At 37.8% G+C, this 27,875-nt stretch overlaps 1 protein-coding gene across 10 annotated transcripts; it reads left to right on the top strand.

Moving 5' to 3' along the window:
• Positions 1-448: 448 nt before the first annotated feature.
• Positions 449-27,772, top strand: mbnl2 (muscleblind-like splicing regulator 2). 10 transcript variants are annotated; one of them, XM_027164376.2, is made up of 10 exons: positions 449-844; positions 6,408-6,960; positions 17,224-17,388; positions 18,055-18,264; positions 18,456-18,692; positions 19,406-19,498; positions 19,832-19,985; positions 20,302-20,337; positions 22,236-22,324; positions 24,084-27,772. In XM_027164376.2, the coding sequence occupies exons 2-10, from the start codon at positions 6,787-6,789 to the stop codon at positions 24,096-24,098; spliced, it is 1,173 nt and encodes a 390-aa protein (XP_027020177.2). In that variant the 5' UTR covers positions 449-844; positions 6,408-6,786; the 3' UTR covers positions 24,099-27,772. The 10 variants fall into 10 exon arrangements, with proteins under 10 accessions (XP_027020177.2, XP_027020180.2, XP_027020188.2 ...); XM_027164379.2 differs by having other exon boundaries at positions 19,445-19,498; XM_027164387.2 differs by lacking the exon at positions 22,236-22,324.
• The last annotated feature ends 103 nt before the right edge of the window (positions 27,773-27,875 follow it).

The raw sequence follows: 27,875 nt of genomic DNA on the forward strand, positions 1-27,875 counted from the left end.
CAATCAAATGATTTGGACTGTACAGTATTTGTTGCTAAACCAAGCTTCTCTAATAAATCCTCTGAAACAGTATTCTCAGCCACTGCTCTATTTGTACTAGCATGAACATGTGATTTATGACAGTATGATGATGGACACAATCAGGCACTTCTACAAGGCAGATTGGTTAAGTAATAAATCAGCCGTCGAAGCAGTGGAAATGACTGCGACACACACTTGTTAATGAATATCTGTCCGATCCCTTCAGAAGCAGCACTTTTAACGTGATGACTGTATCTGCTTACGTGTACTCTACAGCATCACTGTTACCCTGGCAACAAGGAGGCCGTTCTCACGACGGCTGACATTCGCTTGGATCGTACCAAATATGAGCCCCCGGGGTGTCCAGAAGAGTCGGATGAAAAAAAATCGTTTTTTGTTCATACAGCGTGAGACAAACGGCGAGCAAACATCTGCTCCGTGTGTGGTTTTTTGACACAGCCTAAAGTTTTTATTGATTATTTTCTCCGAGTCTCCGGTTAAAACGATACTCGGTTGTGGCCCCCTCCTCTTTTTTTTTTTTACTTGGGAGCCCTTCCTGAAAAACAGAATCAAGCTGTCAAATGCTTGTTGCTCGAAGGAAAAGTCGGCGCTAGTGTTTGAAAAAAAAGTAACGTATTAACCGTAAAGGACGCGGTCTCCTTTACAATTCTGTTTGAACGATAAGATGTTAAATAGCGCGTCGAGTTTTTATGTTTAATTTTAAACACGAGCTCGTTAGTGTTTTGTTTGGCTGTATCGGGTGGGTTGCGGTGTCGGTTCGTGACTCGGTCTCTGGCTAGCAGCGAGATTTGGTGGCGATGAGGTAAGCAGGTGTTAAACTGGGGAGTTATTCCCGCTAACTAACTTACTAAATCTTTGTTTAAACATAAAACTTTATGAGCTATGTGTTGCACAAGTAACGTGAACGTATTGACGCTTATCGTTTACGAAAAGCACAAGTATGGACGGAAAACGCCAATGAACTGGAGTGAGCGCCGGCCGGCGACATCTAGCTGGCTAGCGCCTGTATTATTAGCCGTAGTTGCTAGCTAGCAAACTCCCGTAAGTTTAGCTCGCAAATTAGAATCTGGTTAATCAGCTAACTATCGGTGTTTGTACCTGTGCTAGTTAGCTGTCTGTATGGGACATCAACAAACGAATTGAGCAACTTTTCTGGACTTTGGAGAACAACATAACATTTAGCACAAAGTCTTCAGATTTGCCCAGTCATTATTCGTTATGTCAGTTCCAGTTAAAACAGTCACAACCGTGTAATAATAATATAACAAGGGGTGAAAACTTTACTCATTAACTCGCTTAGGGTTTGAAAGTATATTTCCGGGACCTTCTGTGTTCAGTAGCAGGCCATAATGTAGCCATCGAGCCGTGTTTTTGTTGATGAAGATTTTTTTTCTTGACGGACAGATATGGATTTTAGACGCAAATGTTTTCTGCAACGTTCAACAACAGGAAGTGCTTTTCAGGAAACGTGAGCAAAAGGAAGGGAGAGGTCAGATAAGTGTTGGATAAGGAGGTAGACTTTCGTTTTCACCTTAAGAGAATTTTTTTTGTAGGACAGAAGAAGAGATTGTGGTGTTTATAGTCAGATTAGTAGTGTAGTGATAGTCAGGTTTTTATTTTTAATGTGTAAACAATGTCACTGGGCTTATTTATTTATTCTTGGGAATGATTCATGAGTATCTGGGTTATATCCAGATGAACAGGATTTATGAGCAGAACAGTGAAAGTGTAAATGCACCAAATGCATGATTTAAATCTGATCAATCAGATCTACTCTATAAAATACATACAAATATGTCCTTGACACATTTGACAAGTAGAAAATAATACTATGACACGATAGCATTCTAATTGCACACGTCCTGCGAAAATGAGGGATAATAAATAAATAAATAAATAAATAAAAGAGTATTTTGCCAAGTGTGAAAATAACCTCTCATATGAGAGACTTAATATTAAATACAAGTAAAAACGCATGTGGATGACATCTTTTTCAATTTCAATTCAGATACAAGATGCATGAAACAACCAGATTGTAAACTGGGTCTGGACCAGATCATGATAATAATTGTGTCTTTTTATATTTACTGAATTAACTAACTGGCAGATAACTCTATAACCAGAACCAGTGTGTGTCCCACAGCAGATACCGCAAGTTCAGCCATTTTCATCTGTGCAGATCAGTACTGGCCTAATTTAGACACAACGCCTCTGGCTCAGAAAACTCAATTACAGCATCATTTGACCATTTCAACATAACCAGAGATCATGCATTTGGGCTTTTAGCATGATCCATAATTTCTATTTTAAGCCACATTTTTGGGAACCTTAAGCAAGAAGTACCAGCTCTTTTCCACATGAGAATATTGATAGTGTTATATTTCAAGGTTAAAGGGATATTATATCTGTCTCATATCATATGTATACTTACTGTACACAGTATATACAAGCAAAATAAACTGCATGGCATCATTCAGTTGTAAAAAATGAAATAAATAAAAAATATAGGCAGTAATAAGTGTATATAAGGTTCGTCTAGTAATCTAGTAACAATATATATCTACCTGTGTATAATTATGTACATTATTTGGCCAAAGTAGGTGGACACTTAAACATCACACCTATATGGGGATCTTACCCAAACTGTTGGAAGCACATCATTCTATAGAATGTATTTGGTTGCTATGGCATTAAGATTTTGCTTCACTGGAAATGCCAAATAAGAACTGCGTATAGAAAGAAACGCCAGTGACCAACTATGAGATGACCTGGAAAAAGTTGTGGAAAACCTAAAGAGAGGAGAAGGGTGGAGATTATTATAACAGCAAATGAAAACAAAATATAAAACATGATGTTTAAGAAGCACACACATAGGTGGTGCAGTCAGGTAATAACAAACCTTTTTCCATATAGTGTACATCATGAATTTGATTTCAGTACAGTTTCAATTATGGTAATACTGGCCTAGCTACTAAGAAAGGAACTGAGGGGTGATTCTCAGAATAAACCAGGCATGATTTAGGCCAGGGTTTCTCCTGGGGAGCTACTACCCAGCACAATTTCAGATTTTCTCTTCTTCGCAATAATCTTCATCTAACTGATGAAGGGCTTAATAATTAACTCAACTCCCAAGATACATTGGTAGGTCCAGACTTACCTTCCTACTCTTGTAACTATATACCTTTTTCTATTAACATCACTGTAGTTACTGAATAATAGCTGAATAGTATATACTTTAAAAGAATAACTAAATTAAAAGCTGGAAATCTTATTAGTTGGATCAAGTGTAATAGAGGAGAGAACAGTTCATATTTATTTAAAAAAACAAACAAAAAAAAAAACATGTCCTTGTCCTTTGAACACCATTAGACTGATAATATAGCTTATAAAACAGTAACATAGTATCATGGTCATGAGTTGCTTTTATAGATTTTAATTTTGTATAGATCTAAAGTTATAAAGCAACAAATTGCATGCTACTGTCTGGCCAAGTGGTTGATAAGGAAAACACTTCGGGATGTATATGTAGACATCTGCTTTGGTTTTTCCTCCTTTCCTGAGTGTCTCGGTATCACAAAACTCTTCATTTCACATCTCTTCCACAAGGTCAAAATACTCACACATCAGAGCTAATTAGTATAGCACAAAACCCTGGCACACTCACTGGTTTAGGTATTGCAGTCCCAGTGATGCTGTGAAACAGCAGCAGGAAAAAATGCTGGAACGCCTACACAGAGCCAAAGGTCAGAATACTGAGCAGCAGAATGTAAAACAGTATCTCTGCCCACCATCAGCCAGTCAGATATCCTGTTTACATACACCTACACAGTAACTATGCCCATCTTAACTTTTGCTAATGATGCTGATTAGTAGGCTGCCTTGTTTTTTGACATTAAACACATAAATACATAATTTGTCTGGTGATAAATGTTTTTTTCCCCTTTAAACTGAGCTTGTAAATATTATTTTGTTCTGTCACCAAGTATGAGTATTAAAACCACAATTGCCCCAATTATGTTTTAATCCTTTGGGGGGGGGGGGGGGGGGGGAAGGGGTGAGGTTCATTAAAATGAGTGAGTTGATGCCCATCTCACACAGGGTAATGTGTGTGGCCTACTTACCATGCTGCTTTAAACTAGCTATTGTTCTTCTAGTATTAAACTGAATAAAAATCGCTACAAGCAAAGTATTCAAGGAAACAGTATTCTACTGATAAGTTGCCTGGTTTTGATTGTTTACAGAGCAGATATTGTTTTTGGTGGTGGTTTATGACTGAGTGGGGCAATACTGAAATAAAGCATCAGGGATACCTACTCTATTTTCTACAGAAAAAAATATCACGTTTTTTTAAAATGTTGTGCAATATCTCAGACATTATCTATGTCATGGTAGAGAAATTACCCTGAAAAAGCAACAATAACATTTCTTTAAGATTTATATCAGTTATAAAAATACATTGGAGGTTCTAGTTACTGAATATGTAGCCAGCCATATTTGACTGATACAGGCCACATCCTTGCTTGTATACTTTCACTCTTTAGGCTGAGCTTCAGAAAAATAGTGGCCATACTCATAGTAGCTAAACAATCCAGGGGTTACAAGCCAGTGACTTCTGTGTCCCATTATCCCAAGCACAGATAAATAGAGAGGGTTGTGTCAGGGAGGGCATCCGGTGTAAAACATACCAATATAAACATGCAAATCATCAGTAGGAGATATAGTGATGTGTTGAAAGAGGACATGAAGTTAATTGGTGCGAGAGTAGAGGATGCCGAGGATATAGTTACGTGGAAAGAGATGATTTGCTGTGGCGACCCATTACAGGAAAAGCCAAAAGTGGAAGAAGACTTATAGTAACTAAACAAACTGAAAGAATAAGGCTAAAGGCCAGCATTTGCCAACTGGATCTAGCTTGTGCATAGCTAACTTGCAAAGATCAGTATTAAAAGTCACTCTTGGCTGAAAATTTTGGATTCATGGTTTTAACTGTGCCGAATAACTCCATTCATGTTGACAGGGCTACCACTAAATTACTACAAGCAAGAGTATTTCTGTATGCCTGCACTAAAATTAAGATGAACTACCTCATAGTACTAAATTAACTAATCAGTAAACATTTTTATGTGCTAGATTTTTCTATCTTTATACATTAGTTTGTTTTGAATAGTGCTGTAGTTATTAAAGTAGGATGTATGCCTCATGTCACTTTAGATATGCCAAAAATTGGAAGAGCTAGTTTGGAATTAAAGTTTTAAAGCAGAAATGGGTCACCAGTGTTTATTATGTGAGATTTATCCTTCCAATTAGTAAGGCTGGTATATGCTGAGTGAGAGTTTGCTTAAACATATAAGTTTAAAAGCAGATTTATTATCAATAAGTTACCCAACTCTAAACAGTCAAAACACTAAAGGATTTGTGTGTTTGAACGTTGGCACATCATTCCCCTCATCAAAAACTGACTAGAGCCATGTACTGGATGGGAATTGATGGTAGCTGACAAAAATTTGGGCGTTGGTAGTCCCCCAAAATAAACCCTTGCCCTTTAGCTGAGGTTGTCAGTTGTTCGCAGTGCTTCCTTCCTCAGACAATGTGATTGGATATAATTGACCTGCTCTGCTATCCTGCCATTAGGAGCTCAGATTGCTCAGAACTACTAAGGACTGCACTTTTATCTCATGCACCAGGCTGAGTGATCTGAACCAGGCTCAAATAGCCTTTAAAAGGTTATAGTCACTTAGTAACAAGTGTTTGCCTAGAATTGCTAGAGTCCACAGTTTGTGTTCTGAGGTTTATGCAAAAGAAGCTTTGTCTATACATAATTTGTGGTTTGTATTCTCATTTGCATGAGCAAAACTTGGCCAAGATATTACATCTGTTCCAAGTCCTGATCCACATGAGATGTTAGGGCATGTAGGCCTTTATTGAACATTTTTTTGTGAAATGATGAAGCTGCAATGCATTTAGGAAACAGAGTCCAGTTTTGATAGCATCATTGTCAGTGCTATGTGTTTCTGTGTTTGGCTGTTGCCGGGCAGTCTTAGCCTGATTTCTCTGAAGTGAGCTCTTACTCTGTCTATTCACCAAATCCCCTTAGAGTATGTGATATAATAGGATTTATGCTGTGCCCTGATCCGATACAGGTCCGTCAGGCTGCCGTTTAAGTAGAGATCTCAGCCAGGAGGATCTGTGGAGGCCTTATTTCAAGCCTTAGATTGTAGCAAGAAAAATTATACTAAAATCAACCTAAAATTTGTGTGCTTCCTCATGGTTCATCACTGGGACTGGACTGCCTTTCCAGGAGGTTTGACACCATGAATAATCTTATATTTATAATATCTTTTGTTTTTCTTTATATTTCCTAACAGACCGTTATCAAGAAGTGCCTTTCAGATGACTCCCTGTGTCGCTGATCTCTGGTCGCTGCCTGCCTGTACCACCCACACTCCTCTCTCTCCACCTCAGTCAGAGTACTAATCCTCCCACCTCAAACCGTTCCTTTCTCTACCTGACTGCAGCATTCAGTCCCACCCACAGCCACAGGAAAGCATAAACTGTGCCTGCTGTCAAAGTAGTGTGCAGATCATGCTATGCAGGAATATTACATTTCTTGAATAAAAACAGACGTGTGATTCACAATCCACCAACCTATTACAGTAAACAACTACGCCATACTCAGTCTTCTGAACGTAGTGGATAAGTGCCCATATATCTCATTTAGTGAGTTTCACTGTGGCTGTCAGCAAAATGTCTGTGGCATTGCCAGCTGTGCGCGACACTAAGTGGCTGACTCTGGAGGTGTGTCGTCAGTTCCAGAGAGGCACGTGCTCTCGCAGTGACGAAGAATGCAAATTTGCTCACCCACCCAAGAGCTGTCAGGTGGACAATGGCCGAGTTATCGCCTGCTTTGACTCCCTAAAGGTAAGAAGCACTGGAAAAGAAAATCTGAGCCTTGACACTGCTGTCATAAGCATTCATCTTAATTGTTCAATTCTATAATACATTTCAGCTTTTGTTCATATAAAATGATAAACATTTTGTAAAATTGTTAATGGCAGGAAGGCCATTTCAGAGCATCTGCTGTGAAGTGCTTTCTCCACCGCATGGTTTTATCTGAGGGTTACGAGTAACAATTAAAAAAGGCAAGTCGTTCAGTTTCAATAAGGTTTCATTCCAAACCACATTCTACATTAAAATATAATAAAATGTGAAAGGCAATTACCCCATTAGTTTATAACAAACTATAGTTATTATACAGCTTGATATGCAGCCCAAGTATTCGATACTCAGAGGGTGTAATTATCCGTTTTTTGGTTTTGTCTTCTCTTTAGATTTGCAGAAGTGTTATTAGAATAAAAAATTTATTGTGACTGTAACTGAGTGATTGGATAATGAGCAAATGATCTGTTTTAAAGTGTTGGCCTCAAGGTGAACCAGCTAGCTCAATGCCATTGGTTGTTTGTGCACTGTTGTTATTCTACAGTGTTGTGTTTGTTGAGTCATTGGCACACTCTAACTATACTAGATCAATACAGAGCTAGTTAGTTAAACGGTTAAACCTTTTTTCTGTTATGATTCATCAGCGAGCTGCTCTGGCAGTGAGAGATTACATGCCCTCTGTGATGCTTTGAGACAAATGTTGCCAAGCTTGTTGGCTACATTTTGCCAGCTATACACCGAAAAGACATTTTTCAGGTGGTTTCTGTGTATTCGATTATCTGATTAGTGTGTTTAGTTATCCACTCTTATCTGGAATTTGTGGTAATGTTACAGGGAGGGACCTTTTCCCGTACTGCTTAGGGCGTGATGATGTAGGATATCTGATCTGCCATATCTGAGTAATGACCGAATTACTGTGAGTTAGCATTACAGGATTCCCAGGACAACTCACGGCACCTCTGGAACATCATATTTCATAGTAATTTTGTATTAATCTTGGCATCTAAATTATTTTGGAGACAAGTGTTTCTAGTTTGTACCACCCAGTATAAAGTATTCTCCTTGTAGTATGCCCTTACATGCTCTTATGCCCTTACCTCATTTTCTATAATGGTAAAGGTGACAGAAGTACTGAGAAACAGGAGGGGATGTGGTCATCTGCTTCAGGTCCTCCACAGTAGCAGAGGAGAGATCACCCAGGTGTGCTCAGTATGCCTTACTTATCATGACTCATGTCATTTTAGGTTACTTAGCACATATCTTAGAGACTAATGGTGCAAATGCCTGGGTGAAGTGCAGGGTAGGATTCAGAAATACACAGGCATGCACAGCCCACACACAGCCCTCAGTTAGAGGGACAGTATACTTACTACCTTTCACAATTTAATTGTGTTCAGCTGTTATATCTCCTGTCTTCTCTTCTCTCTTTCCTCCCTATGAACCCCCCACACCTCCATTTGCTTTGTCATAATGTTATTTGCCTCTGTTATACTGGCTGTCAGTCACTCTCTGTTCAAAAACCATTTTTGTCAGAGAATGTGAAATTGTGAAGATGACAGACTTTGCATGCAAGAATATGTGTGGCCTGTATGCTTAGACTGTTAGACTTTTAACAGTTGAAATGTTTGCACCATTATAACAATTTAGTGTTTTCTTTTCATTAATCAGTCCATCTTATTACTCAGACACACTACCTCTCATAGCAAACCAACAGCTGGATCTTGATATTGTAGGATGCGTAATTAAAAATTGACTGTGTGGGTGTAGGCCTGTCACGATTAGTATGGCATTTGGCTGAGGACTGATCGTCATACACACACTTTATGTTGCTGTTAAACGACAAGCACAACAGCAGACAAATATTGCAAATATATAGCTATTTGTCAAAAATGAACTGCTTGGTAAATTAAATTTACTCTGTAAATTATTCATAACATTAGAAACATTAAAGGGGAAAAAGAGCATAAATAATGTCTTAAAAATATGAAACCTATTACCAAAATTAACTACCTGTTCAATAAAGCTACCTGTTTATAAACAGTCTTATACCTGATTATAAATGCTAATGATTATCTGCAGGCATGTGAAAGGATAGTGACAGTAATAACTGTGACAGACATAAGTGGGTGTACAGCTGAATACTCAATCGTATTTATGTGAAAATTAGATTGCTGACTCAACTTTAAATCCTTCCTTATTGATTGGTGTCTGAGCATGAAATCCCTTTAATCTGATTCTAAAACATTTGACCCTTTATTATTACATTTAAAGTGCAAGAGTCAAGCTATTTTAAAGTTTGTATTGTTGGTTTTTGTATTGTTTTTTTGCATTTGCATCATATTTTACATTAATATTAATGTTGAGCAGATGTATTCTCTCAAAAAGAATGTATCGTGTATGTTCTCCGTGTTTAGAGCAGTGTCTCTTCCAGTGGAATGATCTGATTCTCTCAGTGATACTATATACATTCAGGGAGGCAGGGTCAATAGATTTTACAGGCTACAAGCTTCTGCTTCTGCTTTTATTGGCATATAGTGTTGAAGGTAAAATGTATTTTGAGGTGTTTGGGGTTTTTTCAGCTAGATGATTTGACCTTTATTTGTCTTGTTGTGCTTCAGGCAGTTACCTGTTTATAAGTTGTTGGGTGGTTTTATTTTTATTTTTTTTTCACTTTCATGCAAGCTAAGAAATTCTTTTCATCAGATCATGTGGCATGTGGCAGTATTATAAAGTGTCAGAAGAACAGCAGATGGCTGCTGTTGGTTCAGGTGCTGCATGTCTACGTCGTGTAATGGTCAAATAATATTCAGCTTTCTGCTCACCACAACACACAGCATTCAGTGTGCTGTCATTCCCTTTCACTCATGACATATGCCATCGCTACACACATCTCTCTTGTTTTCCATCCCCCACCCAGTTCGGTTGCACTGATGTTTATTTAAAAGCATGTGTAAACCATGTCTCACACCTGCATTCTGTTAGGTCTCAGACTAGAATAATTAAAATAAAAGCTGTACACGTTTCATGACTGTGACCCATGTGTCATGGAATAGCAATTTTGGAATAAAATTAAAAATGATAAACCACTTACTGTAGTGTGCAAGAGGTTATTCAACAGTGAACTACTGAGAAACATTTTGTACAGCAATTTCATTATACAGAAGAACCTTGTGTTTATAGGCTTGTACTGTTAGACTGACTACATATAGGTTAAACTAGGGTTCAGAAAATTCATTCATTTTCTACCGCTTATCCGAACTACATCGGGTCACAGGGAGCCTGTGCCTATCTCAGGCGTCATCGGGCATCAAGGCAGGATACACCCTGGACGGAGTGCCAACCCATCACAGGGCACACACACACTCTCATTCACTCATGCAATCACACACTACGGACAATTTTCCAGAGAGGCCAATCAACCTACCATGCATGTCTTTGGACCGGGGGAGGAAACCGGAGTACCCGGAGGAAACCCCCGAGGCACGGGGAGAACATGCAAACTCCACACACACAAGGCGGAGGCGGGAATCGAACCCCCAACCTTGGAAGTGTGAGGCTGATTTGTTAAAACTGTTCCATTTGCATTACGCCACATAAATGTGTCTTGGCGAATCGGATTTCAATCCAATCTTTCTACTCCGGCCCAAAATGCAAACATATTTTACCTCATTTCCAGGGTAATTGAAATGGAACACGCTTTGGTGTATGCAGTTTTCAGAATGCAATTAAAAAGAAGACGAAAAAACTTGTTACGACGGTTATGCTACAAAAAAACAGCTTTTACTGTTTGCAGTGCATTTTAAGACCCAAGGAGACACCTGGGTGAAAGATCACTTGCGAGTGACTTACTTCCGTTTGGGAAGAGTATAGCGCTGACATATGTGGCGTGACAACCACATTCATTTGCACCTGTCCAGTTTCATCTGTAATGTGTCCCAGACCACCTCCTGAAGTGGTTTGAACGATCGGATTTATATCCGTCTCGAAAACGTTTCGGAGGGCGTTTACACCTGGTCTTTTTACGATCAGATAGCTAACCGATCACAGAAAACGCATGAAGTGACCAGGTGTAAAAAGCCCCTAAAAAGAATTTAGTATGATACAGTTAAAGTAAAAATTGGATTTCTACCCATAATCCACTTTTATTTCCTTCTCAAGTTGTGTCAAAACCTGCAGATGCTCATGGATGATCACTTTTCTACACTGATTTTTTATTCAGCATTCACAATTTTGTCAAGCACCTGTGGAAATTACCATCATTCTATATTGTTCTTTTTTGTAAGGAAGCTTCTGAAGTATAAAACATTTCGGGTGGCATTTTTGCTCTTATTTCATTTGGAAAAAATAACATTTTTCTGTTTTCCAAGTTACCTTATTTGCCCATACTCATTTAATACATTTCCTATGTCAGCTCTGTATCACAACAGAAAATCCTTGTCACCTAAAAACTGCTAGTTTGAATCCCAACAACCTGACAGCCATCTTTGGCTGAGACAAAACATAATTAGCCCTGCTCTCTGGGTGGGAACCGAATTACTCTCTCCCCCTGTCGATTAAGGTGACACAAGCCAATTGTGGGCGTCTGTGAGCTGTTAGTGGGCAGTTAGCATCTCCTCCAACATGTCCGGCTGCCTGGCAGCAGTTTGAAAAGCAGTGTTAGAGCAGAACATATCTCTGAGGAAGTCCGTATTCAAACTCATCCTCCCCAGATTTTTCTTAACCTGTTTTATTTTGATCAAATCTCTTATATTTTCCCAAATATTTGCAAGCATATAAAATGCGAAATAAACATAGCATTTTATTGTCACCAGGTAATCTGTTAATTACCACATTTCTTCAACTATAGCAAGTATGAAAATGTAAGCATGTGTTTCTATATTGCGTATGCAGGGAGTCAGAACAGTTTGGTAAGTTATATAAAATAGCTCAACTGCATCGTTTGTGATTTGTCTCACACTGAACTGAACATTACATTACACCATGAATAGACTGATTGTGCCTATAGAAAAATCCAGTAATTGCTAAAGAAACCCAGTTTAACTTGGAGTGTGTTCCAGAGTCCTGCCATTGAGCTCTGAGTTTATGTGGTTTGCCCTTTTTCAGTGTGATTGTTGCTGCTTCAGCAGTCATTACTGTTATTGTAGTCTCAGAGTATTCTTCACAAATACATTATAATTAGCACCACACCTATGCAGAAATCACCGCCCATACTCTCTTCTTGTTCTGTACCCAATTCCTTTACTTGCTTTCCAAGAACAAGACATTCCCGTTATGCTCCCATTGTTTATTTCTTTCAGGAGCTGATCTCCTTAACTGCCCTTAAAGGGAAACTCCACCCTAAAAGGCTTGAGTATCAATATTTTTGTGTATTAACCTGGGTGGTGTATTTTGTTTTGTTTTTATTCTGAATGCCATCTAGCCTTACAATTTTGAATCAGCCAATGCCAGTTGTGCATCCTTTTATGACCTGTAGGTCTTTGGACAGCTATACACAATCTCCTGGTTCATAATTAGGTGTTTCTCCACATTGTCTGTCTACAGCTTTCTTGGTGACTTGGGCTATATGCTCTAGGGGTTGGTGTGTTTGTTTCCACACCTGCTCACTCCGTGGGAACTGGAGTGGATGAGTCAGTGGGATTGCTATTCCATAGGCACAGAGGTGGCTGGTAAAACAAGCACTGGAAAGGTCTGAGATTTTTTGCCAAATACTCAGTCCTCTTGGTTGTTTGCTTATAAAACCAATAGGAAACCCCTAATCTGTGTTGACACTTTCAACTTGCCTGTAAAGTTTGTACCGCTGTTGAAGGCTTGATGAGGATGGCGAACATGCGGTGAAGCTTTATAGAGGGTCAGGAGGGACATCTGATGTTGAGCTCTTGGGCAGTAAATGCATAGTTTCTCTCTTTAATGCCACTGGTGTACCACATTGTCAGGATATATCTGCCCATGGTGAATGGGTCCAGTGGCTTAGCGTTTGAAAGATTGAATGGCAGTCAACTTCACAACTGGTCTGTTCTGGATAAGAGTCTTAGAGCAAATTGACATGTTGTTCAAGGAATTGAGGGTAGCATCTTTTTAGAATTGAGCCCAGTTTGGTGAGTAGCTCTTTGAGGGCTTGAAAAATCAAGCACATATTCAACATTACAGTAAACAAACAATGTTAAACAGACTAGTCAAAGGCAAAAACATGAATTCCAGTAGCTAGATCAAAATACCAGAAAGACGATTGGTGAATAAAGGGCTTGAGATAGACAGAAATACAAAAGACACATGTGTGCACTCGGCTGAGTGTATTCTTCACAAAGAGTAAGTGGAATGAGAGTCTGTGATTATGGCTGTGATAGTAATGAGGTCCAGGTGTATGTGATCAGTGACAGGGTTTTCCCTACAATAGAAAGGCTGCTGTGCCTAAGTGTTTTTCAGTTCTTTAATATAAAAACAATGGTGAGAGTTCTATGCACCAGGCAACAGGAATGACCTGTTCAACAATCAGAAATCAGTATTTGGATAAATGTTTGTGTGATTCGTGCATATCAGATGCCCATTAGCCAAGCCAGTCATACAGCTGTTGGATATTTATTTGTACCATCAACTCTGGATGATAGTTACTGTTCTCAAATAAGCAAGTTGTAAGCCATCAATAAGATGAGCCTCAACCGAGAATAAATGAAGTATAAACTTTTTTTTTCATGAATTTTAAATAAAGATGAAAACCATTGGAACTCAAGAACAGAAAGACTAGAATAGACATTGCTAGAAACCATCTTAAAAAGCCTGATCAGTTAATGAACAATATTCTTTGGACAGATGAAACCAAGATTAACCAAAATGATGGGAAGAGAGAGAGTATGGAGAAATAAAGGAAAGCTTCATGATCCAAAGCATACAACTTCATCTGTCAAACATGGTGAAGGCAGGTTTATGGCATGGGCATGTATAGCTGCCAGTGTAACTGGGTCACTCCATTTATTGATGTTGTGACTGTTGATAGAAGTAGGAGGAATTTTGAAGGGTATAGAGCTATATTTTCTGCTCAGATTCTGTCAAATGCTGCAAAACCTTTAGGATGGCTAAAACATGCTGCTAAACCAACCCAAGAGCTTCTTAAGGCAAAAAAATGGAATGTTCTTAAATGGCTGAGTCAGTCACTTGACCTCAGTAAAAATTGAGCGTATTTTTCACTTACTGAACGCAGAAAGACCCACACACAAGTGCTGAATTAAGGGCAGCCTCAGTAAATACCTGGGCAGTCATCTCAACGAAGGAAACTCAACTGATGTCAGGGATACCAGGCTAGAAGCACTCATTATTTTGCAAAGGATTTGCATCCAATTAGTACAAATATTCATTATATTTAGAATTATCTTTGAGTTTGTCCATTTGTCCAACTTTTGAAATGGAGGGACTGTGTAAAAAAGTCTGCAATTCCTAAATAGTTAATGCAGTATTTTCTCTCAGCCTCTTGAATTAAGGCTGAAAATCTCCACTTTAGTTACATCTTGAATGCTTAATTCAAATTCATTGTGGTGCTGTGCAGAGGCAAAATTATTACGTCACTATTTAAATACTTGTGAGTTGGAGAAATCTATTTTACAACTTTAGAAATTGCTAACTTACATAGATATTTGCAGGAGACTTAAATTATTTTAGATTCAATTTTTCTTATTATTATGTGGCATTATGTGGTTATATATGACTGAGTCATATATAACCACATAATGCCATATATACTTTTTATCCTATTACCAGACAGTTGCATAAAGCATTTCACTGCATGTCATACCCTGTATGTATGTGTATGTGACAAATAAAATTTGATTTGATTTGATTTGATTTGAAATTATCTAGTGAAGCTAGTTAGTTAGATACCTTGACAAGCATTAGTATCTAACATGGATTGGTAGCTTAACAAAGTTAGTAGTTGGTTAGATAGGCTGATGAACCACTGGTTAAAGCTTCATAACATCCCAGAAGCGCTGTGCATTTTTCAATACACAGTCTACTACTTAGATTTGTTATGTAAAACCGGTGCTGACTGCTTCAGTAAGGACATTATTTGAGAACACGGCATTGGATAGCTTCTTCTCCAAACTCTTGAGGGTTGTGCAGCATTTTCCACAACTGTGCTTGACAGAAATAGTTTTCTTTCTTGTTAGGGTAGTGTGAGAAACAGTAGCAGACAGTGATGCAAGTCATCATCTAGACAGTCATGTAGTACGAGTTGCATATTTTATTTTTGGGAATAAGTTGTACCATATTTTGACATAACTTTTGAATGATTTATGACTTATTTGTCAGTATATATAATTTGGTCGAAACATTATTTAAAGGTGATTTTTAATTGCTCCGTTTATATTTACATTAAGTCACTTTTTTTTGTTGAATACAATTTTCACTTTAAGCACAATAAATGTTGCTCACTTTCTTTCACAAATGTGGTAAGATTTGTGGTCAAAAACAATTTGAATTATATATAAAATAATGTAAAATGTTCTTTGAATCATTTCAAACACCCTCAACCACCAACACCACCTCTTAGAACCCTCAGAGCCCCTAAGCCCTCTGTAGTCCTCTGTGGCCATGTTTGTGTGCCGGACTATATTCTTGGAATTATAGCTGGATGCCAATTCTTGCATAGGCATGACTGGAGCTGTTAATCATTTCTTTATGGTACCTTATTTGTTTTATTACATAATAGAAGGTCGTTTATGTTTCTCTCATATCTGTCGCTTTAGCTATCTTTGCAACACATTTTTAAAATTCAGGTAAAATTCTTCCACTGAAACTTAATTTGCTTAAATGTACTTACTGATCAAATCCATTTATTAAATGTTTTTCATCAACAGATAAACTCTGTGAACCATTTAAGAGAGTCTTGAGCAAAGGAAATTTTCCATGAACCAATAAAGGGCATGCTGCCAAAAATGACTTTCTCCCAAGTTGTTTAGCAAGTTTTGTTGGAGGATGAACATACTGCCAGCGATGTTGTGAGATGTGGGTGATTTATTGAAGTTGAAGTGAATTTGATGTGGATGTAATGGAAATGTGAGCTACAGGTTGTGTGGGATCAAAGCAACTTATAGATATTATTTTTCATTTCTCGTGGTCCAGTAGTATTTATGGAAACTTTTTTGAAAATGAAATTTCTCTCCAGTCACTGCACTTCTGTTCTGGATAAACACGGCATGATGTACAGTATGTTCTATGATTTTGTTATTACTTAGTTATTACTTAGAGCTGTGTACTGCATTTCTCAGTAACATGCACATAGCTAAACATAGATGTTCACACACACACACACACACCTACTTAAAAGTAATTGCATGATTGAGGCTCTCACAAGGAGCTGTATTGTGATCCCCTTTATTATTTTGATGAGTCCTGTATATTCCTAATAATAGACTGCTTAAGCTATACCACAGTTTAGTGTAATACAATACAGACTGGCCTGCCTATGTGTCTGAGGAGAAACATTTATCTCCACAAACAGTGATAACTACCATATTAGGTGAGTCAACACACACACAGCCAACCAGTTGTCTATATATAAGAGAAAGCCAGGATGACATTTCTTTAGATTGACAAAATACATGTTGAGATGCTCATTTTTCAGCACAAATTTATTTTGCAGATTTCCTACTTTTTAAATCGCAGCAGATCCATCTCACAATTATTGAGGTTATCTGATAGCAACCCGACTTCTGATTGCTTAGTGGAGGTGGACCCTTGCCAAAGAGCATACAATATGAGTTCACAAACACACACACACCACTTCAGCCCCTCCTTTCATGTTCTCTCTGTAGTCCTTTTCAAAGCGGCTGACTGGTGCGACAGCATATGAATGCCCAGCCTCGGCTACCAGTTAATGAACTATACTTACTTTTGACCGCTTATCTGTATTGTGCCTGATTTCTGGTCACTAAAACCTCAGTACAAACACATACTCCTGATTTATATTCAATGGTCATACAGTAGGATCAAACTCATTTTATGAAATCTTCACATACAGGGATATACAGATAATATGTTTAAAGTTATTTCCATTTTTTTCCCTGAGACCAGCTGTCATGTCGGGAAACAGATGCTTTATAAATAGAAGAAATGATTCCAGAAAAAATGAATTACTTGCGTCTCCATTCTGCCCCGTTTGTGTGTTATCAAATTAAATTATTGACTCTAGATGGAATTTCTTTCATTTAAGAAATTTCCATACAGTTTTAGCTGATTTCATGGCTTGCATTCCAGGGTCGGTGTTCAAGGGATAACTGTAAATATCTGCACCCTCCATCTCACCTGAAGAGTCAGCTGGAAATCAATGGAAGGAACAACCTGATCCAACAGAAGACGGCTGCAGCCATGCTGGCCCAGCAGATGCAGTTCATGCTGCCAGGATCCAGCTTGCCTGCTGTGGTACGGCCCACCCCTATCATTCTTTTCATATTGGAAAGCCCCCAGTGTCTGAGTCTTTTTAAGCTGTGTGTGTGTGTGTGTGTGTGTGTGTCTGGGTGGCATAAGCACAAATAAAATTTGTCTGATTGCACTTGTACATCAAGTGTCTTGCTGTCACATCCACGAAGAGCACTTCATTTATATTAATGTCAGGATCAGTGTAATCTACATGAAAATATAGTTCTACCACAAATGCTATGTACACTGTTGTTCCAAATTAATCACTTGAACATCTTTGTTTGGCACAATTACTGAGGCATCTTGGCTTATCTCCTCACAGTCAGTCTGTCAGAGTACGTAAAAGAAGCAGCCATCTTGCACATTCATATTGTAAGCTTGCCAGGATCTAGGTGAAGTGCAGAATCCTGGGGAGTGAGTTTAGCTCAGCTTGAGCCCTGGAGTTCTTTGGCAGTCTATTGCTGTTTAGTTTGATTGTAGATGCATTTGGATATTTAGGATTTTGCATATTAATCTTGTGTGAAACAAGGCATATAGTATTATCCACATTATTTATTTCAACAGCTAACACTAAAAAATATATTTAAAAAATAAAAATAAATAAATAAAGTAATTCATTAATTAATAGTAATAATCATGTTTTGGACTCTTATGTTTTTGCTTTTGCAGTCTTCTTTTCCTGTTGGTCAGAGTCTGGGGCCAGGACCTGGGATCAGTTACTCCCCCTACCTCTCTCCTGTCACTCATGGGATGGGACTGGTTGCTACGGAGATGCTCCCGAGCAACCCTGTGATTGTCTCTGGCAGCCCTGCAATAGCAGTGCAGAGCTCGAACTCCGCTTCCTCATCCCAGAAAACACTGCGCTCTGACAAGCTGGAGGTACAGAAAACATTTACACAATGATAATTAAGCGGTTTCACTCCCTCTGTTGCATGCAGACAGTATTGAGCGTTATGCTAAAGGCACACTAGCATTCACACAGATGCACAAATATACCCAGGCTTCAGTCCTTACATTGCATCGGATCTGAAAGTTGCTATTTTTGTTGTTGGCTGATGCTGTATGTGTAGGTGTGTAGAGAGTTTCAGCGGGGGAACTGCTCCCGAGGAGAGACAGACTGTCGGTTTGCCCACCCTAGTGACAGCCCCATGATTGACAGCACTGATAACACAGTGACAGTGTGCATGGACTATGTGAAGAGCCGCTGCTCCAGAGAAAAGTGCAAATACTTTCACCCTCCTGCTCATTTGCAGGCACGCCTCAAAAGCTCTCAGAGCACACAGAGCACTGCTGCAACTGCTGCTATGGTGAGGATCAGTGAACACACATGCTTCCACGCATATTACGTCTTATACATTGGACTCAAAACCTCTCATTGCTTTTTTGTGTGACATTGTGCACACCCACATACATAAACATATGCTGATACACAAAGATTCAAAACCAGCACTCAAAACACTGCTACTATTAATGATCTAGTAAGCATACAATCACCCCCTCAAACGTACTGCATCAAACCCTCCCACACACACTCACACGTACAAACCCAGACTGCTTCCTTTTTACAGCTAAATGTAAACTATCGAATGGCAACTGCTGTCAGACCACTGATCATGCTTCATTAGTTTATCTTTACTATTCCAATAGCTAAAGAATTAAACCATGGAAGGTATTGTGTGTGGGTGTGTTTTTTTTTTTTTTCAAAAAGGGAATTAACATCCTGAATTTTCATCAAGTTATTGTGGTTTTGTTGAGCAACTAATGAAGCATCATGCAATTTCGTGCCATAGTAGTGTTTTCTGCAGCTTCTTTTTTTAACAGAACTGTTCGTAGGACTTAACGAAGATAACACTGATTAAACTTGTTTTGTTTGTGTGCATGCATATTGTTTAAGTAGTAAACAGCATTCCGGTTATTTCATTTTTTTTGTGTTTTTTTTTCCTCTCACCTCTCCACAATGCAATGCTGTTCCCATGATGCACCTGTGCTTGCTGTTTGTTAATACGCTTGACTCCCATTGGCCCACTGCCATCATGTGTTGGCTGCGTGCTGTGTGCAGACTCAGTCAAGTGCCAAAGTGCTGAAGCGACCCCTCGAGGCAACTGTTGACATGGTACTTCACCTTTCACCTCTGGCTTTGCATGGTCTTAAATCACTGTTATTGTACTGTGGCTATTTTCAGATTTGATTTTGCTTCCTCGTTTAAAATTCTCGAATTGCTCATCCTGTGTTTGTGGACATCCTGTGCTCTATGCTAAAAATTTACCCTCAAATCCTCTGGTCTGTCAGGTTATATTTTATCTCTCTAAACTATTTCTTAGCGGTCATGATTTAATTAACACATTTCGATGTTAGCCCTCAGCGTAGACATGTTAGATGTTTATTTAATGATTTCATACATTCATTTTCTTATTCTGTTTTGCTCTCTTGCTCCCTTTTCTCTTAGGCGTTTCCTCACAGCATGTTGCAGCCACTGGCTAAGCGAGTGGCTCTAGAGAAGAGTGCAGGGCATGGTGGTCTTTTAAACCCCAGTGTTTTTCACTACCAGCAAGCTCTTGCCAACACACCTCTGCAACATTCTACTGCACTGTTCCCTACAGGTACACACAAAAACCTGAATGCTCACAAACACACACACATACACATGGGTTTCTTTAATGTGTTGGCCACAGCATCATCTCTTAGAGTGGGTCCACCTGATGTCAGCCACGGCTCACATTTTTAAATCTTCCTACTTTATTTTGGCCTAAAGCCTTTCATTACTCTGTGCCTGTATTTGGGCTTTCCTATGTCTCATTACCAAGATCTCTATTATGTCTGTGCAGTGAGCTTTGGCATCTATAAAGGAGATGCATGTGAAATACTCTATAACTGGGTGCTTACATTAACTCTGTTTCCTCTCTGCTGCTGCTACAGGCTCAGTCTTGTGCATGTCTCCTGGACCTGGCATTGGTATGTTTCATTCTGCTAATTCCCTTATGACCTTTTCCCATCATTTCTGTCTCTTTTGCTCTGATTCTCTGTTTTGATCAAATAAGTATGACTGTTCTTCTCAGCTGGGCTATTTATTTAAAAAGCCTTCTGTGCCTTATAGTTTAAGATTTATTCATTACAAGCATAACAATATAACAATATAGTTTAATATGAGAAATGTTGTTGTACAGTGTAAAAATAATGCTGTTTTTCTGGTTTGGAACTTAAGTCCATTACTAGATCATTGCAATCATGTTCTTCTGCATGCTGTTTACATCATGAATGGATCATCTAGCTTGAAACAGCCAAAATACAATATTCCTCATATATTTTGCAGTGTATCTTCATAATCTTCCCCAATTATAGAACGGTAGTCTTTCCAGCTGGAGAGATGACATACAGTGGTAGTACATACTTTAATCAATAATTTATGTGTTTACATGTGTAATGAATAGCAATGGTTTGAGGCTTACTAGTAATAATAATAATAATAATAATAATAATAATAATAATAATAATAACTTGAGGATTAAAAGAAACATTGGGTGGAGAATTTTGGGCAGTTATAATGGGGTCACTAGACAAAAAGGTTGATGGATGGAAAAAAGGATGGAAAACACATAGTTTTGCTTATCTAAAACATTCATCCTGTCTTTTTTTGTTTAGAATTTGCATCTGTGACAAAGTGCCATTCTCACTCAATGCGTCAAGTTTAGAATCATTTGCAAATATGCAAACCTCAGTCAGTTCCGTGGCAGCACTCCTTTTATTATGCACAACAAGCTTCAACCGCTGAGTGCGTTTCCCAGACCTCACAGAAGTTAGCACATTAGCTGCATTCCCAGTGTTGAAACTCTTTCACTATGCTACTCAAAGTACAAGATTTGACATTGCTTTAAACCATGAGGTCTCTCAGATTGATTTTTTGAATGAATCTTCAATGCAAATGAGCATTGATCTGCTGCTTTCAAACAGTTCAGTTGACGTTTATATTTTAGCAGACCATTTGTGTGCAAACAGTAATTTTATAGCAAGTTCCAGTTACATCAAACACTCAATTATTATATCAGTTATTTCTAATCATTTAGCAAATTAAACATGTTTAAAATATATAGATATACTACATGAGCTGATTATTATTCAGTCGCAGCCTTAAACGTATACGTGCTTACACAAAGCTGAGCAAAATACCTGTCTTATAACTGAAATGTTATGATAGGGAAAGTAATATGTCATTTATTTGTTGCATGTTTGCCTCCATGACACTCATTTTATATAAATATTGCTATTGACTGTCAAAGATTAACATGTAGTTAAATAATTACAGTACAGTTACTGTTAGTAGTGGCTGTATGAAATGAAAATGATCTGCCTTTTGACTTGAACATGGGGTCTGTGGTTGCTTTATAAAATCAGGTGCAAGTTTACAAACCTGAGTGCGTGCTTGCATTTGGTTACCTGTACGCTTGTGCTTTTATGTGTCTGTTTCTGGCCTTGTACCATTTTTCATAGTGATTGTACTTGTGCACTGTTTGGTTTGTAAATTTCAATTTAATTCCCAAGCATAAACTTTAGTTTTATTCATTTTCCTCTTTTGATTTTTTATTTTGAACCAATCTAGTGCCTTCATGAATTGTACCTACTTGATATTATACAGCATTGATTACATCTGATAGACATGTTGACTCATTTTCTCCCTTTCTCTTCTGCTTTGCTTGTTGTCTGCATGCCATCTGCTGGTCTGACTTATACTAGTGGCTTTACCATTTATTAGATCCAAACACACACATATACAGATATATCCCACACAGTTCTATGGTTACCGTAACGCTGCTCCTCCTTGTTCATTGCTTTCATGGTTCCCTTCCTGAAAAAAGTTCCCATGATGCTCAGTGCCCCGCCTGCTACCGCCTCCGCTCCTGCTGCAAGCCCCTACGCTGCTGCCGCCGCGGCAACCGCCAATCAGGTTTGCTCCTTTACAAGCTCTCTCTCACTGTTCCCACCCTCTAGTTCAGGAACAGAAAATACTCTTTTACAGGAAATACCACATTTTTCGCAGATCAGGCATCTCTGTTAGCTCTCTATTAGCTTAAATGCACTTAAACATAAGCTATCAAGAAATATTTCCTGATAGCTTATTGGCTGCTTTTCTAACACAGGTTGCATTCTGCAAACAGACATTAGAGCTAATTAAATGATTGTAAGAAAGACATGCATGTATATGGTTAGAGAATCAGGTGTGCAGAGTAACCCTGTTTTCTGAGCTTTGTTGGTTTGGCTCTTGCTGGCTCGATATTGCTGTTAGTAGTCTGGATCCATAAGCAGCTCCTGTCACATCAACCACTCACAGCAGCTGTTTGGAGCTCCCCCTACATGCAGTGTGTAGTTACTTTTTTGCTGCTTCATTGCTATCATTGTTTTGCATGTTTGTCTTTATTAAGCTGCCCTTGTCATTGGCACACAGAACAGTTTCTCTGGTTGACAGAACAAGAGAATAACAACCAAAGTGATCAAACTGACAATTTGTCAATAACAAAAGCACAATGAATAAAATTTTATCTGCCCGTCAATTCAGTTTTAAAGTGTGAGCGAGCAAATTCACAATCCATAATGTATTACTGCCCTCTGCTGTTCACTTCACAGACTCAACACATAAGCTTAAAACCTAGAAGGGAGGTTGTTAAAAACAGTCCTCGGTCTTCGATTGATGTCACAGTGACACCAATTTATCACAGAGGTCATATGTGTGCAGTCTGTGAACCCAGAGCGTACATCATTAATGAGCTGACTGACTGAGCAAAGCTACTTAGTATGAAGGTGATTGCATGCTGTGTAAATATTAAGATATGTATCACCAGCTTTTAATGTCATTTTGACCATTTATATATTACACATAGTGCCTATATCTATAGTAAGCAAGCCATGGGCAGTATGGGTAAGCAAATGTTGTAGCATGGTGATACAAAGAGTAAGACATTTCAGATTAAGTCTACTTTAATTCCTAGTTTAACTCCGACGTTAATAGTTAGTTATATCAGTATACTATTTATGACTGGATCATTATACACTGTAAACACTGGTAAGAAAATAAGAAGGAGACTGTAGTTGCCAGTATGAAGGCACAAGGCAGGAGTAGGAATGCTGTATGTAGCCTATACTGTACATAGATATTCCTACACCTGAATTCTGCCTTAATATATATTTGCTTTATTTCTTATGTATACAAATTTATATGGCTTATGAATTTGCTCACCAGTGTGCCAAACTTAAAATCTGCTTTTAAACATAAAAAAGTCACATTATAGTGACCCCTATCAACCCCTACAACACTCATTATCAGGTGCAAATTACCTTTCAGATCATGAATTGCATCTATAGATTTGCATTGGTAAAACTAAATATACAAGTATAATATATAAAATATAAATTTACTTTACAGTGTGGTTCACTTTCAGAGACATTTAGTGTGACAGAAATATTGTTTTAGTACTTTTACGGCTCAAAAATCAGTAACAAGTAACTAAAAGAGCTCCCATTTATTAACCTATTTATTTCTTACTAGAAATCAGACTTATTCATTATTTATTAGAAATCTCAAATCTTTCAAAAAAAAATTTTAGATCTTGTTTTGAGTTGTTCTGCTATTTTTCTGCCACTTGTAATTTCTGTTTGTTAAAAGTACGTTATAAATATTTTAACATGTCTTTTTGTTCTTTTTGCAACAGATCATTTTGAAATAGAGTGCAGGAGAGAGACAGAGTGCCAGCGCAACATACACGCACTTCTTAATCAAAGAGTGTGTGGATGTAACATCCTCAATTCCACAGAATTACTGCTACATGCATGCTGATATATACACACACACACACACACACACACACACACACACACACACACACACACACACACACACACACACATGCAAACACACACACAGCCTAACAATATTTTCTTTACAGTTATGTTCAAGAATATATACACAATATATACAATATATACACAGCAAGAAAGAAACTAATTAATCATATATGTTTCTAAACCTGTTTCACTGGAACAAAATCTTATTCTTTTTGCTTGTTTATATACATTATATAAATCTACACGTATACACAGTATCATCACCAGTGTTGAGTAGAAAATCATTCAACACTTGTTTTACTGTGTGGCTCTATTTGCACTTTTCTTTTCTTTTTTTTCTTTTAAGAAAAAGGGCAACATCTTGAGAAAGACTATTAGAAGTCCAGTTTGAGGATTTACATAATTCTCACCAAGCTGAATCAAGAGATACTGATATATGAGTGTTTATCTGCCTGCAACGGCATCAGAAAGGACTGTATAACCGAGTGCCGAAACACATCAAAGCCATGCAAGAGGATGGCAGGCAGCGCATCACAACCCTGTAGGAGAATGTCAAACGGCATGTGAAAGCTATGCAGGAGAAGGACAGAGTGAGTTCACATCTCTGCTCCACACTTAATGCTTTGCCTGAGCACTGCTGCAATACAGCAGCCTGGATGATGAGAACTGTTAGCCAAATTATTGATAGAGGAAAAAAAAAACAAAAAAAAGATTTTCACCTTTAACAGTGGCCAAACAGAATAGTGACACACTAACCCTTTAAAACTTGATGTAAATTTAAACTTTATTACTTCATTACAGCCGTTCTACAGTGTAGTGTTCAAGTTTTGCCACAGTAGAGGTTATTCTCTTATTCTCTTGATACTGTGCTGTGGGAAGAAAAAGACAGAAACAAAGATATGATTGGTTGCGACTTTATATGTGTGTGTTTGTGCATAGTGACACAACATAGCATACGTTACTACATCTGGGCTCTACAGCTAGACTTAGTGTCTGGACATCTCAGCAGTACGAGCTGTGTTTGGTCGAGCCAAACTGGGCTGAGGTCATCCTGTTTTTTGGTTTCTATATTTATTGTTATGATTCTGTATAAGTGCCTAACAATGTTCTTTACAAGCATAATATGGATACAGATTTGTTCGTGTTTAATTTTGTTGCTGCAATCTGTCATTCTCTCTCTCAGAAAAAAAGGTAAAAGCAGTTTAAAAGAATGATCACTGGTGATTTTTTTTTCCTTATCGTTTATGAAAATTATAACAGAAATACTTACTACTAACACAAAATGATGTCCTGTATAAGAGACATCTGTGACTGCTGTTTGGGAAAGCCTTTTCTCTACTTTGTATTGAATTATTAAGCTCTTATACAAGGTGAATTTGTCTTGAGGTGGAAATACTGCAGGCTGTTGAGTCCCAGACTTCTAACACCTATAAAGGAACAAATTTCTCATAGTAGCACTTCATTATTTAATCAGTTGCTTTGGGACAAAATTTCCAAATACATTTGATGTTTTATTTTACATTGAAACTATTGGCCTCGTTAGGATTCTACTTACGTTTATTTCATTTCCTAGAGCAGTGATTGACAACAGCGTGACATGTAACTGACCTACTACTTAATGGCTCTACTATTCTAATCTACTTTAATTTAGGAGACAGTCAATCATATAATTTCTATTTGGATGTGTGTTTGTGTGTTTTTATGTGTGTTTTAATTCAGGGCGGAGATAAAATGCCATGTGAGAACCTAGACAATCTTTAGTTTAGATACGCAAAGGCACTGCTCAGAGTTGTAGTCATTTAACTTCTCAGCATCGCCTGAGGATAATTTATGTTGTGATCTATAAGATATATGAGAACTATTATGTAATGTTATGGTATTGATTGTGGTTAATGGACCATTGTTATGTTTTGTTTTGAGATGAATGTAATTTATTTGATGTAGGGCCTTGCTGTTTTAAAAGGCCAGCTTGGTGCCACTTTCCTCTCCTGCATCACCTGACTTGTGTGGGAAGATAAAAGCATGGTGCTTGACTTTGGAAAGTTACAGTGTCCTCATTAAAAAAGCATTAAGCGTTACGTCGTATTACACAGTTGTTTGTGAATCTAATGCTTCGATATAATAGTCGTTGTTTGAGGTGTGTAACTATGGCAGAAGTCAGCTTTCGTGAAAGACAAGTCTAGCAGTGAGTAATGCAGGTAGCCAGCTGAGAGAAGCACTTAACACTGCATGACGCATCAATGCAGGTCAGGCTGCAGAAGTGTTCACATAATGTCAAATTAAAAATAACACAGCATTTCAGTTTATAGTTCACTTTAATGTGCTAATATTTTAGAACAGTACTAATTTGTTAATGTGACCGTTCAAAATTGCTATGAATGAAACTGTTTTTGTAAGTGATGTTCCTGCTTTTTTTTTTTTTTCCAAGATGTTAGGTTCAAATATATTTTCCTACTTGGAAAATACTTAGTTTCAATGCCTTATTGTCATGGACCATACTATTTAATTACAAAGTATATTAGTCTTAAAAATTGTTTCACTTCACCTATTTAGATAAGTGTTTACACAGGTTTATTTCCACTGTCCAGATGTAAATGAATATTCATTGGAATTTCTTAAAAACAAAATACTAGTGCTAAAAAAAAAGCAGTGTGTTATCACTCTAGAGCGTTAGCACAATCCGGCTGTAACACTATAACGGAACAAATGTCACTGACATTACGATAGAATTGAAGTTTTGTTTCAGAGATAATAATAGAAATAGAAATGTTTACGGTGTTGTCCCTAAGGATGATCCAGTGTCAGCCTTGTGTTCTGTCTCGCATTACAGAACTTCTACTAAACATATGAATGTGTCTCATCGTCAGTGCGTATCAGTGCGTCTCCTGCTTTCTTAGTGTCAGTCTGGTGGATAAGAATTTCAGAATGTAATTTATCTCTTGACTGTTGTAGCACATTCTGGACAGGTTTATGATTTTGAGGGCTACAACGCACTCACTACCTTAGTCTGTTCACATGTGATCTTTGCCTTATCTTCTATGTGTTGCTCTGACCATTTCATCGCTCTTAATGTTGTTTGAAGGTTTTTGTAAAACAAAAGGCTGTATTGGCTCTCCTAAAACGAAATATAAAATCACTTAATATTCAATAACCTAACGTTAAAATAAAAGGGTCTGTGTAATAAAACCTTTTCTCCACAACTGGAGTGAACGTGTAGGATTAGAGCCCAAAGATTGTTAATTCAAACAGAAGAAATGCATGGGTAATGTTGCTTCTTAATGTGGAGAACGGGCTTTTAAATAACACATGTACTAAGCTGTACTTTGTTTTCTGAGCACTACCTTGTTCCTAGTCTCTGTTCAACACCAGTTACAAGGAAGAATTCACAAGTTTCAATTCCATGCAGATTAAATACGCCACACATTATAAGATTTTAAAGAGTTTTTTTTATATGTTTCTTTGTGTAATATTAAGTAGTTTATTGCTTTTTGGGTTCTGTAAACATAATGTTTGTAAAATATATTGTCACAAAGTAAATAAAATCCTTTAATGACCATCATGTGGTTTATTTTTATGAATATGGGGTGGGGAAAAGGTTGATAGCGTGTGCATGCATTTCTAAAACACACAAAAACCAAGTGCACATATCACAGTGTAGA

Source organism: Tachysurus fulvidraco, chromosome 6 (genome assembly GCF_022655615.1).
Source record: "Tachysurus fulvidraco isolate hzauxx_2018 chromosome 6, HZAU_PFXX_2.0, whole genome shotgun sequence".
NCBI classification, from domain to species: Eukaryota; Metazoa; Chordata; class Actinopteri; order Siluriformes; family Bagridae; genus Tachysurus; species Tachysurus fulvidraco.